The 17,649-nt window shown below is 43.4% G+C and overlaps 1 protein-coding gene across 20 annotated transcripts in view; it reads right to left on the bottom strand.

Annotated features, from left to right (window-relative positions):
• The window catches only part of Fnbp1 (formin binding protein 1), a 117,323-nt gene that overhangs the window by 65,239 nt on the left and 34,435 nt on the right, over positions 1–17,649 (bottom strand). For all 20 annotated transcript variants that reach the window (XM_020158959.2, XM_020158967.2, XM_020158958.2 and 17 more), the window contains exon 2: positions 10,870–10,985. In XM_020158959.2, the coding sequence (XP_020014548.2) occupies positions 10,870–10,985 (116 nt within the window). The remainder of the gene's footprint in view (positions 1–10,869; positions 10,986–17,649) is intronic.

The raw sequence follows: 17,649 nt of genomic DNA, 5'->3' as shown, positions 1-17,649 counted from the left end.
TTATGGTTATCCTCAGGCAGACCTTACCACCCCAAACAAAAAGAAAACCGGGTCCAAATGCCTAAATTCAAAAGCACATTGCCAAGGGTCTGTGTCCAAGGCTGAGTGGCTGCCCCCAACAAAGTGGTAAAGAAATCACCTGTGAATAAGTCTCCCTGAAGGAAGCAGGGATGGGCTGGGGTTGTAACTCAGTGGTAGAGCACTTGCCTAGCATGCCCAAAGCCCCAAGTTCAGTTCCTAGCACTGCAAAAACAAAACAAAACAATACAAGGAAGCAGGGACAATTTTGACAGTGTTCATGCAAAGACATTTAAGTCTGATGACCTTAAACCTGTCTAGCAGGTATTCCCTGAATATACTCAGATTATCCAAAATGCCCTGAGTTTTCCTCTCTAATCCCATCTCCAGGTTTGTCAGCACACTGACAAATGAGTCATGGGTACTCCTGTCCTCACTCCTTGGCATCCAGTGCTCACTTCCTTTGTCCTCTTTTACAATTCCTCTTTTATGGTAGGTACATCTTACTTCTGTTTCTTCCATTTCCCTCAAATCTATAGATTTGCCTAGAAAAATACATGCTAACGCATTTACCATTTTGATCAGCCTACATTTCATACACAAAGTGAAATGTGGATTCATCTCTAACAAATGGTACTAGATGGTGGGAGGGAGAGGACTTCAGTAAAAAGGACATTGCTCTGAGAACCAGAGCCCATGTGCTTGGACAATATGACCTCAGAGCTATCAGTGAGGGAGTCTGTTTATCTAGTTCCTCATCTGTAAGCTGGGGGAAATCGGAGGACATGACCTCTATTGTCCCTGCTGGTTTTGAAACTCCGGGGGAATATAGAACATCCAATAGAATGTCAACTGCTGAGATTGTTCAAAAAATGAAGACCTGGACATCCAGAAGTGCAAAAATTATTAGGCCAACGGTGAAAGAGAACGGTTGCTAGCCCAAGAGCATGAAGTTAAATTTATAAACTGAGGCATGTCTCCAAAGATGTAGACATGTGACAGAATTACTTCATAAATCTAGATGCAAGGAATATAAAAAGCAATGTTTTCTTAAAGGCTATGTCCTGGAGAAAAAAATAAGGCAAAAAGGACAACTACTTCAGGTGGAAAACACAGTACCCTTCCTTGGGTTGGTTTATCTGTATAGGAAAAACAATGCCATCCCAAGTATCAAGAATAAAGGGGAACCCATGGCTCAGGCCTGTAATCCTAGCTATTCAGGAGGCAGAGATCAGGAGGATCATAATTCAAAGCCAGCCCCAGACAAATAGTTCATGAGACCCTATCTTGAAAATATCCAACACAAAAAAGGGCTGGTGGAGTGGCTCAAGTGGTAGAGTGCCTGCATAGTGAGCGGGAAGCCCTGGGTTCAAACCCCAGCGCTGCAAAAAAAACAAAAGAATGAGGGGGAATCTGCAAATGAGAACATCACCATCTCAACAATAGATCCTTTCCCCCATGTATTTAGAATAATGTATAAGGGAGGCTGAAATACTGGAAAAGCCCAGTGTGCCTGTGGGAAATATTTCTAGTGCACAGTTTTAAATTCTATTTCTTTCATTAGTTATAACTTACAAAATGAAAACACCATTTCTAAAATTCACACCTCACATAGAAATTCTTTCAAAACTATTACTTTAAAGCCAGGTGCTGGTGGCTCACGCCTGTAACCATAGCTACTCAGGAGGCAGAGATCAGGAGCATTGCAGTTCAAAGCCAGCCCCGGTAAATAGTTCATGAGACCCTATCTTAAAAAAAAACCCATCACAAAAATAGGGCTGGTGGAGTGACTCAAGGTGTAGACCCTGAGTTCAAGTCCTAGTACCGCAAAACAAACAAACAAAAAAAACCCCCAAAAAAATCCTAACCCTATTATTTTAAAGGTTTACTTAAATCCATCTTCTTTTTTTTTAATTTCTAATCCTTATCACCCATAAAAATCATTGAAATGCTACAAGGAGTTGAAGGAAAACTAGCTTGAATTGATCCAGGCAAAACAGGTGGTCCTGGGTTTGAACTCAGGGTCTCCTGCTTACTAGACAAGTGTTCTACTCCTTGAACCACACCATAGTCCTCTTCCTTTTAGTTTGGTGTTCAGATAGGATCTCATGCTTTTGCCAGGCTGACTTTGGACTTCAATTGTCCTACCTCCACCTCCCAAGTAGCTGGGATTGTAGGCATGCACCATGAAGCCCAGCCCCCCTCTAAAGAGTTCCCTTTTACCAGTCCAATCCTAAACAGGATTAAAGACTTGTTGTTGGTGATATGCTGTTAAGACTGGTAAGTTCTGATAAATGAGGATTACTTTGAATGTATGTAACATTCAAGTGCTTCTCAAAAACACTGCTAAATTATTCACTTTTAAATACTAGCAGAAACCTAAAAGCTAAGAGATATAGAAATGAATACCACATCCAAGGATCTCTCTCCAGGAGCACTACAAAAAAATCATCTTCCCATTTCTGGGCCCTGGGGACAGGCTTGTTCACCCTATTTGTACTCACTCATTTTCCAAACAAGCAGGGAAATAAAATACACACACAAAATCATCTTTAAATTTATGGGATCTGTCTAAGAAACGAGAAGTGTTTTCTATATTCAACCTGCTCTTCAGGTAGACTAACTGATAGGAAAGAGGAAAACATACATCATTGAATGAAGATGGCCACAGAGAGGCTTTTCAAACTGAGCTCATTGGGCCCTTTCCAGATCTTCCCAAATGGAAGATCCAGGGTGGAGCTCAGGAATGTTTGGAGGTTTTCTTTCTTTCTTTTCTTTTTTCAAAGCTCACCACAAGATTTGGATAAAGACGGCAAAATAAAATTCAAGCAGAGAATAGTACTTTCTCAACAAGAAAAGGTGCAAAACAAAAGCCAGGAAATGTTTTCATAGCAGAAAATAAAAAAAGAAGAAAGGAATCACCCCTCAGTCCACACTCTTTGGAAGGAGGTGACTGGGAAGAGGAATGCTGACCCCACCCCTTGTGGTCACAAGCAAGGGCATTAATCAATTCAGACAGCAGCAAATTGAGCAGAGGGCAACAGGGGTGGGGGAGGGAGGAGGGAGGGGAGGCGGAGCTGGACAGGAAAACTATGAGAGGAGGACATTGGTGCCTATGCCCAGACAGATTCTGAGGACATGGTGGGAACAGAGCTTACCCTACATCTCCATTCTCCAGGGCTCAAGCTGAATGTGGGAGTCACCCCAAACTAGAGATGCCAAGGACTGTGACACCTTTTGTGTGACAGAATCCACCCACAGCAGAACCTCCAGTTTCAGAAGAGGCAACAGAGCTGAGACTCAGAGCCAGACATGGGCAGACTCTGATCCACCTGTCTTCTGCTTTCAGCATTCAGAACATACACTGCTCCAGCCTCAAATGGAACTCAGAAGAAAGATCGGCGAGCCAGAAAAGGAAGGGGCATAGTAAGAGACACCTGTGTGCCATCAGAGCAAACAAGAGGAGTGGTATGACCAGTGTGCCAGAGAACTCTTATCTCACTTATCTCACTAGGTCCCCTGGACAACCTGAGAAGACAGGGATTTATCACTATTCACACTTTACAGAGGAAAAGAATGAAGCACAGAGAGTGATTTGCCCCAAATCTCACTGCTATTACGCGCAAGTACCCAGATCACAGTCCAGGCATCAGAACACAACCACTTCACCAAAACCACCTGCATTAAATATGAGCAAGGTGAAAAGATTTAGCACGTGATGGAGAAGAAAAGAAGGAAGGAAGGGAGGGAGAGAGGGGAACCCAGCCCGAAAAACGCATACATGGAAAATAACCAAGTCAAACTTCCACAGAGCGCTTTACCTTCTAGACAAACAAATAAAAAACGCAGCAATAAGGCAACAATCCCAAGGCCATGGGGTGACACACAATGGATAAAAAAGATGCAAAGCTCAGGAGATGAACGTAGGACTAATCACACCACTTTAGAAATGATAAATCAATTAGGCTTTTTCAAATTAAATGAAGGAAAGGTTTGAGATGACCATTGTGCAAAAACCACCAATGTAAGCAAGAAAGAAGAGGTGTCCTGCCTCTGAAGTCTGTAACCCAAGAGCAGAATGGAGAAACAGAAGTGATGAAAGTGAATTCCCCAGAAATGAAGGAGAATGAATCTGCCTGTGAAAGAGCTCAGGAAAACTGGGAGAACGATCCACGCCAAGGCCGAGCTTGGACAAGTTATCCAACTGCCAAGAACAAAAAATTCTGCACAGATTTGCTCCAGAGAAGCAAAGTCACCTATGAAGAAAAACTTTGGCTGGCTCTAGACTTTTCCAACAGACAATGCAGTGACAAGGTTTGCAGAGAAAAAGTGTGACCAGAGGATAGCCTGGTCTAGTTGGGGTTCCTGGGCAGGGGACTTCTCGAACTAGAGAGATCTGGACTTCTCGAACTAGAGAGATCTGGACTTCTCGAACTAGAGAGATCTGGACTTCTCGAACTAGAGAGATTTCCTGATGCCCAGAAATGAGGAAAGGAAAGGGTGGAGCATAAATCCACATTCAAACACAGAGTGAGGACCAGTTGACTGTGGGACTCACCGTAGAGCCAAACCATACCACTTGATTTCAAGAGGAAGCAGCACGTGTAACTATTATCTTCATTATACATTTCCAGTGAGTCAGTTCGGTCTGTTTAAAACTGCATCATGGAATTTTTTAAAAAGAATACACAGTAAAACCAGTTTACAGATTTTTTCATAATCTTTTTGGTAGGTCTGTTCCCCCACTGTAGTCCTGGGGTTTGAACTCAGGGTGCTGGGCTTGCTGGACATGTACTCTCCCACTTGAGCCACCCACCCCTCCAATACGGGTAACAATTACGAAGAGCTTAATATCTGAAATCAGCAAATCTTCTGCTTTTACCTTAATGTCTTTTATACTGTGAAAGCATATATAAATTTAATACTGTGTGTATGTATATGTACACACACACCATCTATGAGATATGCTCTAGAAAATGACTTCTGGTTGCCATTTATCTACAATGGGCTCTAATAAAAAAATAGACCAGGCCCTACATGCAAATCCAGACAGACCAATTTTTACATATTAAATCAGCAAAGATAAAGAGTTTGGTAACTGGAAATAAGAGCAAGGGCCAGGCCAGGCAGGTGTGGCCCACAGTGGGAGGGAGGGGCAGGGCCACTGAGGAGGGAAGGGCAGCATCTCCTCCAGCCAGGAGGCTTCATTTGACCTTCATTTACTTGACCCCCCCCCAGACAGTGTGCCGCCTGAGAGTATTATTCAATCACAACTTTGTTCGCAGTTGCAAACAATTGGAAACAATCAGAATGCCTATGAATTCAGCACAATACTGTAAAGCTGTAAAAATAAAAATGAACACTTGGAACAACCTCCAGGATGCAGATAAAAGAAAAGCAAAGGGCATACCGAACTGCCAGGAAGCAAGGGAAAAAAATGCTAATTTCCCTGTATATGCAAAACACCTCTCTGAGGAACAGACACACAAGAACCTGCTAACATCCATTGTCCCCAAGGGCAAAGTAGGAAAAGGGATACTTTACTGTCTACCATTTGGTATCATTGGAAAGTTTTCTTTTTCTCATTCTCTCTTTTTGAGACAAGGTCTCACTTCACAGCTCAGGCTGGCCTGGAACTCTAGATCCTTCTGGGTACTAGGAAGGCAAGCAGGCACCACCATACCCAGCTTGGATTTTTAATCATATGAACACATTTTGTAGTCATAATAAGTATATTAATGTTTTTTTTTTAAGAAGCAATTGCTAAATGCAAGCAATAATCAATTCTCCCACATAGGACAGATAGGATGCTTTAAAATTATAATCAGGGAGTCAGGGGATTTGTGTACACCTGTAGTCCCAGTTACTAGGGAGGTTGGGCAGGAGGATAGTAAGACCAACCTAGGCAACAAAGTGAGATCCTGCCTCAAACACAAAATAAACAGACTCTTCTCAGGAATTTCAACCTTCATGGCCTTAAATAGATAGCAGCCTACAGCCGTGGCTGGCAAGGTTTTGCTGCAAAGAATCAGATAGGAATTTTGTTTGAAGAGGAAAGGTTTATTTTGCTCCTGGTTGCAGACTGTGCCATCCATCATGGCATTTTTGTTGTGCTTTGCTTTGTTCTGTTTGCTTATTCTAGCAGGAGGAAGCAGAAGAAAATGGACACTAAATACAACAGGGAAGCAATGTATCTGGGAGGTTGAGATAGATGTTAGTCAAAGGATACAAACTTTCAGCTAGCTGGAGGAATACTTCAAGAGATTGAATTGTTGGATATGATGACTACAGTTAGTAACAATGTCACAAATTCTTGAAAACTGCCAAGCAAGTAGATTTTAAGTGTTCCCACCAGGAAGAATCACGGATACAAAGGGGTAAGGCAGTGTTAATTAGCTTGACTTAGCCATTCCACGTTATCTACATATCTACATATCGGCTGCTACAGACATACACAATGTTTGTCAATGTAAAAAATAAATTTCAAAGAAACTGTAAGAAAGGAAGTGACCAGTGATAAGGGAACACTGCAAAGGAAAGCAGGTGGGGGGGATGAGGGGCCAGCTGAGCCTCACTGAGCAGTGACAGTTGGGAAGGACTTAAAGTGGATCCAGTTGGATCTTGGGGAAGAACATACAGGTGATCTTTCTGGAAGGGTGGGTGTGACAGGCCTGGCTGGGAGAGGCCTGGTGTACCAGGAACAGGAAGGAGGCTCTGTGGCTACGGCAGAGAGCAGGAGGGTGGGGGCTGGAAGCCATGTTGTCAGAGAGACCAGGGGGACCACACATGCAAGGTCCGAGGACATTCACTATAAGAAATTTGGATTTACCCACAATGAAATGGGGAATTGCTGAGTTTTGAACAGAGGGAAATGGATCTGGCTGATTTGTAGAAAACAGGCAGACAACGGGGGACAAAGGTAGCGAAACTAGCTAGAAATCTCGTAATAATGCAGGCAAGCTATAAGGGTGACCTGGCCCCTCATGGGGGCAGAGGGGGTGAGAAAGTAGTTGGGTCTGTGTGGAAAGTAGAGTCACAGGCATCTCCCAGTGGCCAGGATAGGGAGTATGACGGCAGTTGGGAAGTACACAGCTTCCCTCAGGTAAGTGGGGCCGGCACCATGGAAATGAGACTGAGTGGGGATCAGGAGTTTGGATTCAGATCCAGGGCCTCATGCTCTGCCCCTGGGTCGCTTCCAGCCCCACTGTGGAGATCCTGAGCCAGCTGCTTCCAGCGTACAGAAGGATCTGGTGTGGGGAATGCCACCTGTGAGTCACTGCCACACAGATGGAGAGCTAAAAGCACAGAGTGAGAGGGAAAATGAGCATGAACTTGGTGCTGGAGACAGCAGTGGTGAGAGGCAGGGGAAAGGCAGGGACCAGCCAGGGAGGCTGGGGAGGAGCTCTAGTGGGACAGGAAGGGCACAGTAGCCAGGGCAGGAGGGACAGCAGCCTGTAGGTGTTGCTGGCAGGTCAAGGATAATGAGGTCTGAGGGCAGGCAATGGAGATAAGCAACAGGATTGTGACTGGGGACCTGGGCCAGCACAGTGCTGGGGGCATGGTGTGGACGAGTGGGGTGAGTTTATGTCAATGAGAGGAGAGGGGACGAACTACAGGCAGTGGGTGAGGAGCCATTTGAGAACTTTTGCTGCAAAAGGAAGCAAAGAAAGGCTGGTCACTGGTGGGCAAGAGAGCAAGAGAGAGGCTTCGTTCTCTTTTGTGGATGTGAAATATAACAGTGCATTTGAGTATTGGTGGGGATGACCTAGAGAAGAGGGAAGCACCCATGCCCCATACGTAGAGGCAGGAGGGAGGAAGAACTGAGGGCATAGAAGAGGGCCTGGTAGAGACAGGCACACCCTCAGGAGTGTGTCCAGATGTGGGTACAGATGCTGACAGGAGGAGGGAGGGTGGCATGAGTCTGGGCAGGTTTTCTTGTGATTGCTTTTACTGTGTCAGAGACATAGGAGGCAGGCAGTAAGGCTTGGAGAGGAAGTGGGGGTGGTCCCCTGGGAGAATGGGAAGTCAGCTGTCCACGGGTCTGCAGCCTGGCCACTTAGCAGCATTTGGACCACTGAGACGGCCAACAAATGAAGACAGAGTACTTACTGGTCTTGAAGGCATTTGTTCACTATTTATTCATAACCTTTCTGGATCAACTTCTCCCCCAAAGGTACAAATGCCACTCAGGGTCGAGATGAAACCAGTATTAATATTTAAATATCAGGAAAAGAGTTTCCTAAGATGACCACCAGAGCGGTGGTGCTGTGGAACAAGACCCTGACAGGGTCGACAGCTCGATGCAGAGCTATTAGATCTTATCCTAAACCTATCCTGGAATTTGGAGCTTAGCACCTCGCGGCTCACTCATGCAGGGTGGTAGGAAGGGGCAAGGGGCTGGGTACACTTTCTGTTCACAACACAGAAGCCAGCAGACACTTTTTAATAGTTGACCTAGGAGCCGATGCTGGTGGCTCACGCCTGTAAACCTAGCTACTTGGGAGGCTAAGATTGAAAGGATCACAGTCCAAGGTCAGGCTGGGCAAATAGTTCATAAGACCCTCTCTCTAAAATAACCAGAACAAAATGGACTGGAGTTATGGCTTAAGTGGTTGAGCACCTGCTTTGTAACCACAAACCTCTAAGTTCAAAACCCAGCCCCACCAAAAAAAAAAAAAATAATAATAATAAAAGAATTGACCTAGGGCTGGGGTATGGCCCAGTGGTAGGGTGCTCACCTAGCCTGTGGGAGGCCCTGAGTTCCAATTCCAGCACTGCAAAAAGCACCACCACCAACAAACTGATGTAAGGACAACTCACAACAGACCTCCAATGCAAAACAAGACATTGGCCTGAGGCACCAGGAAAGGGGAGTTTATGCTAACAGAAAAGAAAGGAAGACACAAAAATAAATAAGTCCGTAAGGAGAAACTGATAAAAATGGTTCCCATTATTTTGGCTAAGCTGCTGTATAACCCATTTCACATGAAAGCCAACACACAATGACTAACAGTGCAATATTTAAATCATCAACATTTTGATTCTCACTTTCAGTACTAAAAGCCTAAAAATGCTACCAGACTGATACCCACAGGTCACTAGAAACTGATCAGGACCTGGTGAAGCTAGAAATATTATTTCATTGAATTCTGCATTTTAGTTACTCAATGGGAACAAACCTTATCATCCATTCATCCATAAAAATATCCCATAGGTACTACTTAGGTGCTCATTTCAACAATAGCCCCGTGTAAACTGAGCCTACGTTCTTTCCAGACACAGGACACATCTTCTCTGCAGATATTCTTTGGATGAAAACAAAATGTTTGTAAACCACAAAAATCATCTAGATCATTAACAAGTCATCTTTTTTTTGTTTGCAGTAGTGGGGTTTGAACTCAGGGCCTACACATTGAGCCACTACACCAGACCTTTTTTGTGAAGGGTTTTTAGAGATAGGGTCTCTCTAACTATTTGCTGGGGCTGGCTTTGAACTGCAATGCTGCGGATCTCTGCCTCCTGAGTAGCTAGGATTGTAAGCGTGAGCCACTAGCTCTGGGCTCATTAACAAGTTTTACACAGCATCACAAACCAATTCAACCACACAAGAAATCATTAAAGATTTTGCATGCCACTTCAAGTTCAAGATTAGTTCTACCAACAACTTTATAATATTTTTATCAAAAAACAAATTTCATCATTAAAGATTTAAGAACGTCTGAAATTCTTTTAAAATCTGCTCTGCAGAACCCCCTCACACATGAAGGGCATGTGAATTAGTACAAGCCCTTTGGAAAACCACAGGTCCTAATCTACTATGACTGCACATAGATGTGGCCTTGACCAAGCAAAGCCACTACTGGACAAATAAGAAGAAATGTGCTCAGATGTGCACCGAAAGTCTTAGATAAAACGGCTGCACAAGCACCATTCATTTTATCCCTGAACTGGAATCTAGTCACCTAGTGGCAACAGACTGGGTGACTTGTGGGAATTCTTACAGCTAAATCCTACAAGCAAGGAAAATAAGTAGATTCCCACCTAGCAACACCAGACATGAGTGTCATAGGTATAAGGCAGAGAACAAAGGCAGCCAGACACAAAAACAATTGCATACCAAACGATTTCATTCATATAAAACTCTTTTTTTTTTTTTTTGCAGTATAGGGTACTGAATCCAGGGTCTGTAGCTTGCTAGGCAGGTGCTCTACCACTTGAGCCACAAGCCCAGTTCACATACAAAACTTAAAAAGGAACCGGGGATCCAAGCTGCTGGAAGTCAGGAGAGTTGGTTGCCTTTGTAGAGAGGTCAGAAACTAAAGAAGCCAGGGGCGTCTGAGCCAGTCACTTTCTGTGTCTTGAGCTGGGGGCTGGTTTCACGGTTGTATTCACCCTGTAATAATTTCTGGAGTCGTATACTCATGATTTGTACACTTCTCTATATATCTGTTATATTTCACTAAAAAGTTTGCTGAAAAACAAGCTGCTCCAACAGTCATAATAAATAAATAAATAAAGTGAAACAAAAAAACAATGGTGCCTAGAGCCTGGGCTGCAGCTCAGTGTTACAGCATTTGCTGAGTGTGTACAAAGCCCTGGTTTTAATCCCCAGCACTGAAAAAAGAACAAAACACTGAGTCTAAAAGCAATAACTTGGCTTCTATTTTTTTACTGGTTCATAAAGATTAACTTTCTGCTTAAAAAGCAGCTGTTTATATTAAAACATTACCTTACGTTAAAGGGGAAAATGTTCAAAAGATTATACACTTATACTGTAAAATGAGAATATAAATTATCCTTACATCCACTTGCAGTTAAACACCAATGCAACCTATTTCATCACCAACTTACCTGAGCTGCTTTGCATAGCTGAGTTCAATCTCAGCCCTTTCCTTTACAAATTTGATGTATTTCTCAAGAATATCGATTCCCCACTGCGTGTGTTTTTCTAAGTTGTCGAATTGATCCTGTTTAAGAGAGAGACAGAGAAAGAGTTTATAAATCTTTCTCCGTGATTAACATAATTTTAGTGAATAATTCTCTTCATAATACATTGCTGCGTAGAAAGTAACACTAATATTTTCCATGATTACACTTGGGTGCTTTTTTGTGGAGCAGTTTTAAATCAACATTACCAAATTAGGTTTGAAAACTGCCTAGAGTACTGCTCTCTGACCCATTCATTCATGTTCCCCATTCCTTCTAGAAACATGTTTTTGGGGATATAATTAACATTCCAGTAAAAAGGAAAATGCCTTTCTCAGACACCAAAAACTGATAAGTCTCTCTCTCTCTCTCTCTTTCTCTCTCTCTCTCTCTCTCTCTCTCTCACACACACACACACACACGCACACACACAGAGTCACACTATTACCACCTTATCACTTTATCACTGGGGGTCAGCACTTAAAACAGCTGATTGAATTGGATCAAGGAAGTTGGAGAGGAGAAGAGCTATAAGATTCTGACTTCTCTAAACGAATAAAATAACTGACGCGGACTTCGTTTACACAAACATAACATCAAGCACACACCGTGTGCCAGGAACCAAAATGAAGGGAGATAAGTTGCACCTTGCAGAGGCCTGGAAGATCCTGTTTGGAAGAATGAGAGGGGAAGCCATGCCAGCAACAGCTAATGCCAAGGCATGGAGGTGCCCAGAACTCAGGGGCATCTGTGCTCTCTGAGGTGAGGGTGAGTGTGGCACAGGGACTGGGCGGTGGTTCTGAGCTCAGAGACAGCGGGGCAGACCATCCTAGGCCTCAAATGCGTTATGAGGTGCTCAGACTCCCATAGCCATAGCAGAACCTGCAAGAGGAGTGGCAAGACCATGGGTCTGCCTGGAAACATCTCAAGAGAGAGTGTCCTGATGGGAGAAACGAGCAAATGGGAGTCACAGGGAGGCATCACTGAACAAATAGAATCAAGTAGCTGTGGTAACTGACTGGGTAAGGGGCAGTGTGTGGGGGGGGTCAACTAAGATTTTGCCGTGATTAAATAAATGGTCCAAACAAGGAGGTGCTGAATTTTGGGGTGAAAATTAAATGTACTTTTGACAGGTTGCACGAGGGTCTGGTATGTCCAGAAGGGAGCTGGGAGCACAGATCTACTCAAGCTCGAGGAGGGAGGCCAGGGTGTCAGTGCCAAGATCAGAATGGCAGAGAGCAGGCAGCGCTGCATGGAATTAGCGGAGAGGGTCTGGCCCAGGAAGCAGAGCCCAGAAAGACTGTGGAAGGGAGCCAGCGAGAGCATTAGCACATCACAGAAACCAGAGCACCAAGAGAGGCCAAGATGGAAAATTTGCTGCTTCCTGAGGTAAAGAACAGAGAATGAGGCCTCCGGTCCCAGCAACAGTGCTTCCCAGAGACAGACCACCACCGTCTCACTTTTCAGTGCCTGCGTACAGCATGTGGACCGACTCCTGCCTAAGTTCCACAAGTCAGTCATAAGGATCGTGCAAAATGGAGGGACAGGCCAAATCCAAAAAAAACAAAGCCACTCTTTAATCCTGTCACGTGCAGTGCAACATAACAGTGTACACTCAGTGCCACAATACAGCTTCCTTTTTTTTGTTTAAGTCACTTTGTTAAGGTATGATGGACATTAAAGAACTGTACATATTTAACCAGCATGGTGGTGCGTGCCTGTAGTCCCAGAACTCACAGGCTGAGTCAGAAGGATTGCTTCAGCCAGGGACTTCAAGGCCACCATGGGCAACGTAGCAAGACCCCACTCTACATATTTAATGTATGCAACTCGGTGAGTCTGGAGATAAGTATATATTCACAAAGCCGTTCCCACACTCTACCCCATAAATATGCCCACCACCTCCAAAAGTTTCCTCTTGCCCTTTCGATATTTGTGTGTGTGCGTGATAAGAACACTTAACCTAAGATTCAAACTCTTCATAAAGTTTTAAGTGTACAGTGTGGTGCTGTTATGCTCAGCTTGATTTTTAAATTTAATGCCAACTAAACTACTATCGTGCTTCGACTATTTTCCACTTGCAAAGAGTAAAATCAACCCATTTTCTACGTAAGTCAAATTTGGGTAGCAGAGGGGAAGGCAGGTGGCAAAGTCAAAATCACTGACTCTTTAACTTGAGAATCGTACTCCGAAAAAAATAATTTCCTTGGCTGGGCAGTGGTAGCTCACGCTTGTCATCTTAGCTACTTGGGCAGCAGACATCAGGAGGATTTCAGCTGGAGACCAGTGAGGGCAACAAAAGTGAGACCCTATCTCAAAAGTACCCAACATAGAAAAGGGCTGGTGGAGAGGCTCAAGTGGTAGAGCGCCTGCCAAGTAAGCATGAGGCCCTGAGTTCAAACCCCAGTATCACACACACACACACACACACACACACACACACACACACACACAATTTCCTCAGTCTTACTGCACCCAGGCCCACAGAACAACCAGAGAGATCTCAACTTGGAAAACCAAGGTGTTCCTTTACCAAGATGTTTCTCTAATTGAAAATAATCACTGCAAAATGTTTACCTTTGAAACCAATTGCTTTCAATATTACCATAGAAAACAAGGGGTAGATACTTAGGGCTCTCATTGATTCTAGGTCCTCAATGATATCTTCCACACCCCCAATTCCATTTCAAGCAAAAGCTGCCAGGAAGATTACTTATTTATGTTACCTCTAAGGAAAAGGGTTATAGAGCAAAATGTAGTGTAAACAAGACTGTAGGCCTCTTTAAACTACGTGAAAGAGCAAATACACAAACAATTTACAAATCAGACCTACTCACGTAGAGTGAGACTTCTGTAGAGGCCTCTGCTAATCAGCAGCCCTACGTTAGTCTAGTTTTGTGGTGAATATATTTATTTAAAAAATGGTAAGCACCCTCCCTCCACTTGACTCTACTCTCTGCAGAACTTCCCAGCTCCTCCAGAGCCTGGGTTAGTCTCAGCACCACAGGTGCCAAAAGGTTGCTGAGAGCATCAGCTCTTAGATTCTGCTCTTGTCCTGCTCCAATCTGACTGTATATTTTCCCTATATTAGCTTACAATTCTTTTTAGCCTCTAAAGCAAAAGTTTTTGATACCCAAGTCCTTAAAAACAACAACAAAATCCTTCTACATTTGAATCTGGTCCACCTTAAAGATTACTGGCCTCAAACCAACAATGTGGTTTCAATAAAGTTATCTGTATTCAAGACCATTCTGCAAGCTGTGCCAAAGTGCTTACTAAAAGGACAGGGTCCAAAGTAAGAAAGATTTTAGCAATAAAAGCCTGAAATAGTAACAAGTGGATTTTAAATGTGCTTATGCCTTCAGTGCTATTCTTTTCCTGAAGACATGGAAGAAGATGCCACGCCCTGCTATACTGTCACATGATGCCCCAGCATGGCTTTTCTGACAGCAGCTAAAAGAAAATTCAAAACAGATGAAAAACTAATCAGCCCACTTACATTCTTGACTGAAATATGGAAAACTTAATGGAAAAAAATTCCAAATCTTTTTAAAGAGCTCCTTTGTGACCAAATATCATAAATGGCACTTAAAAAAATAGTCTTTGCTACTTTGCAGATGGTCTGTTGTCAAAAATGCATTCCTTCCTTCTTGATGTCAGAGGATGGCAGCTTTTCTTATTTTTTGGTGGGACTGGGGTTTGAACTCAGGACTTCTCGCTTGCAAGCAGGTGCTCTACTGTTTGAGCCACGCCTCCAGTCCATTTTTCTCTGGCTATTTTTGGACATGGGGGGTCTCTGCAAACTATTTTCCCTGGATGGCTTAGAACCTTCATCCTCCTGATCTCAGTCTCCCAAATAGCTAGGATTTCAGGTGTGAGCTACTGGCGCCCAGCAGGATGGCAGCTTTGAAGACCCCTTTGCCCTCTTAAAAATCACTGAGGGGCAGGCACCAGCAGCTCATGCCTGTAATCCAAGCTACTCAGGAGGCAGAGATCAGGAGGATCAAGGTTCAAAGCCAGCCCTGAGCAAATAGTTCATGAGACCCTATCTGAAAAAAAAAAAAAAAAAAAACACAAAAAAGAGCTGGCAGATTGGCTCAAGTGGTAGAACGCCTGCCTAGCAAGTGTGAGGACCAGAGTTCAAACTCCAGTACCAGAAAAAAAAAAAATCACTGAGGACTCCAAAGAGCTTTTGTGTGAGTTAGCTCTATTACCAGTCACTCTATCAGAAATTAACATCAGATTTATTAATAATAAATGTGTCACATGTTAATGTAAATGGCATATTTTTATTTTAAAAAATCTGTACTTTGAGAAACAGAAAAAACTGTACTTTGCAAAACAAAAACACTGGGAAGAGCGGCACTGTGTTCACATTTTTGCAAATAAATCTCTTTACTGTCTGGCTTAATAAAAGACAGCTGGATCCTCATGTATGCTTCTGCATAAAATCTATTGCTGTTCCTTAGTTTGGCTGAAGTGTATGAAAAAATCCAACTTTGCACAGATATGCAGCTAGAAAATAGGAAGACTTCAAGACCTTTTTAGATTGTTGCACCAACGCTGGACAAAGTAGCTTCTCAAACCTAGTTACAGTATCAAATCTGAACCTGTAGCAGTGAACTTTTCCTGTTGGTTACAATAAAATGCACTGGTCAGTCTTGTACTTTGCATGGGTCTTTCCCTGTGTGCGACAGTACTACTTTATTCATTGGTCATTTAGAAAATATTCTCCCTGTTATATGCACATCTTCCAGGTATTGACACACTTCATCATAATGTATATATAATATATATAACCACACGTGGTTATATTGCTGCCTGCCTCATCTTTTCTGAGTCTTTAAACACTTGGAAGCTGTCATATTAACAGTGGAAATACAAATTTCCCCAAATCCCAGTTCCACTTAGAAGCCAGAAATGTTATCCTAGGCAACAAATACTGTCAGTTGTTCACTTGTTTCCTTGAAGTGACAGACTTGCTTCAGTTTAAGCAAAAGTGTGCCAAATACTCAAGAGTTTGTCCCTTGTTCTTTGAGGTAAAAATGGTGGTCCGTGAGACGCACAGCCAGAGATAGCTGGGACTACAATCTCCCAGGAATTCTGATCAGCCTTCTAGTACTTCCTGCACATATTCCATCTTACCAAACATGGATGTTTATTCAAAACTTGAGATTTAATGAAATTACCAATCTTCACTATTTCATCAAGACTTTTTTTTGAGATGGTGGTGCTGCCTAGGCTGGTCTTGAACTCCTGGGCTTAAGTGATTCTCCTACCTTAAGCTTCCCAAGTAATTGGGGCTACAGGTGCATGCCACCGCCACCCAGCTCCATCAAAGACATTTTCAAGTAGGTTGTGGTGGCTCACACCTATAATCCCAGCTACTTGGAATGCTGAGATCAGGAGCATTGAGTTCAAGGTCAGTCTGTACAAAGAATTAGGGAGCCCTCCCCATCTTAACCAATGGGTGGGTGTGGTGAAAGGTTCCTGTCACATCCCAGCTATGTGGGGAAACAAGTAGGAGGACCCTGGTACAGGCATAAAGTGAGCATAAAGTGAGACCTACCTTAAAACACCCAACACAAAAAGGGCTGGGGTGTGGTTCAAGGTGCAGAGCACCTGCCTGGCAAGCAAGAGGCCCTGAGTTCAACCCCAGCACTACACCAGCTAAGGTGAAAAACACAGTAAGTACCATTGCAATTTGGAGCCACATCTGAGAGCAAAGGTGCCACAGTTCTACCCACCACTGCTGTTGCCCCATTAGCGCAGTGTCACAAAGTGAAAAGGTCACTCACTGTGAAAATAGTTTTGACTTGCAAGTTCCAAGATAGGGCTTGAATACCATACTGAGAGCTACTGCCCAATGATATACACTCTAAAACTTTTACTGCAAAGGTGTACATTTTCAGAGATGAAGAGTCAGGTAATATAAGACCTAATGGGAAATAATGCTTAGCTTGTAAGTGCATTCCATATATACTTTCTCCCAACCATTAGCTCTAAAATTGCCAGGAGGACTGCGAGTGGATATTTCCAAGTTGCTAGAATCTCTCTAAAGTCCTCTTTTGGTCAGGCACTGGTGGGAAAACCTGTAATCCTAGCTACTTGGGAGGCTGAGATTGGGAGAAGGTTCCAGGCCAGCCCAGGCAAATAAAGTTTTCAAGGCCCCATCTCAATAGAAAAAAGCAGAGTGTGGTGCCACCTGCCCATCATCCCAGCAATGGTGGGAAGCACAAAACAGGAGAGTTACAGTCCAGGCCGTCCTAAGAAAAAAGTGAGACCTTGTCTCCAGGGCTAGAGGCATGGCTCAAGTGGTAGAGTACCTGCCTCACAAGGGTGAAGCCCTGAGTTCAAACCCCAATGTGGCCAAAAACAAAGAAATAAATAAACAAACAAAAAAAACCCTGATCCTCTCTAGACTTCATTCTTGATTTGGTCACATTGCTCCTTCAATTCAAACTAAATAAGATTTGTGCCAGGAGCATTCATCAGTGAAAAGCTGGATGAGCTGAAAAGACCATCAACATGCAGTTGTAATGTTTTGTGAGTATTTTATTTCAGGTCTGTTTTATGACTATACTGTGAATCAACTCCTTATACACCTAGACAAAACCAGAATTAGTAAGAGCTGTGTCACTGGGTTGGGTCATTCATTATATGTTCCTCAGAGTCCTCACAAAACCTTGAACATCTACAAGATCT

The sequence above is a fragment of the Castor canadensis genome, chromosome 13 (assembly GCF_047511655.1).
Source record: "Castor canadensis chromosome 13, mCasCan1.hap1v2, whole genome shotgun sequence".
Taxonomy (NCBI): Eukaryota; Metazoa; Chordata; class Mammalia; order Rodentia; family Castoridae; genus Castor; species Castor canadensis.
This window is presented reverse-complemented; position numbering and strand designations above follow the sequence as displayed.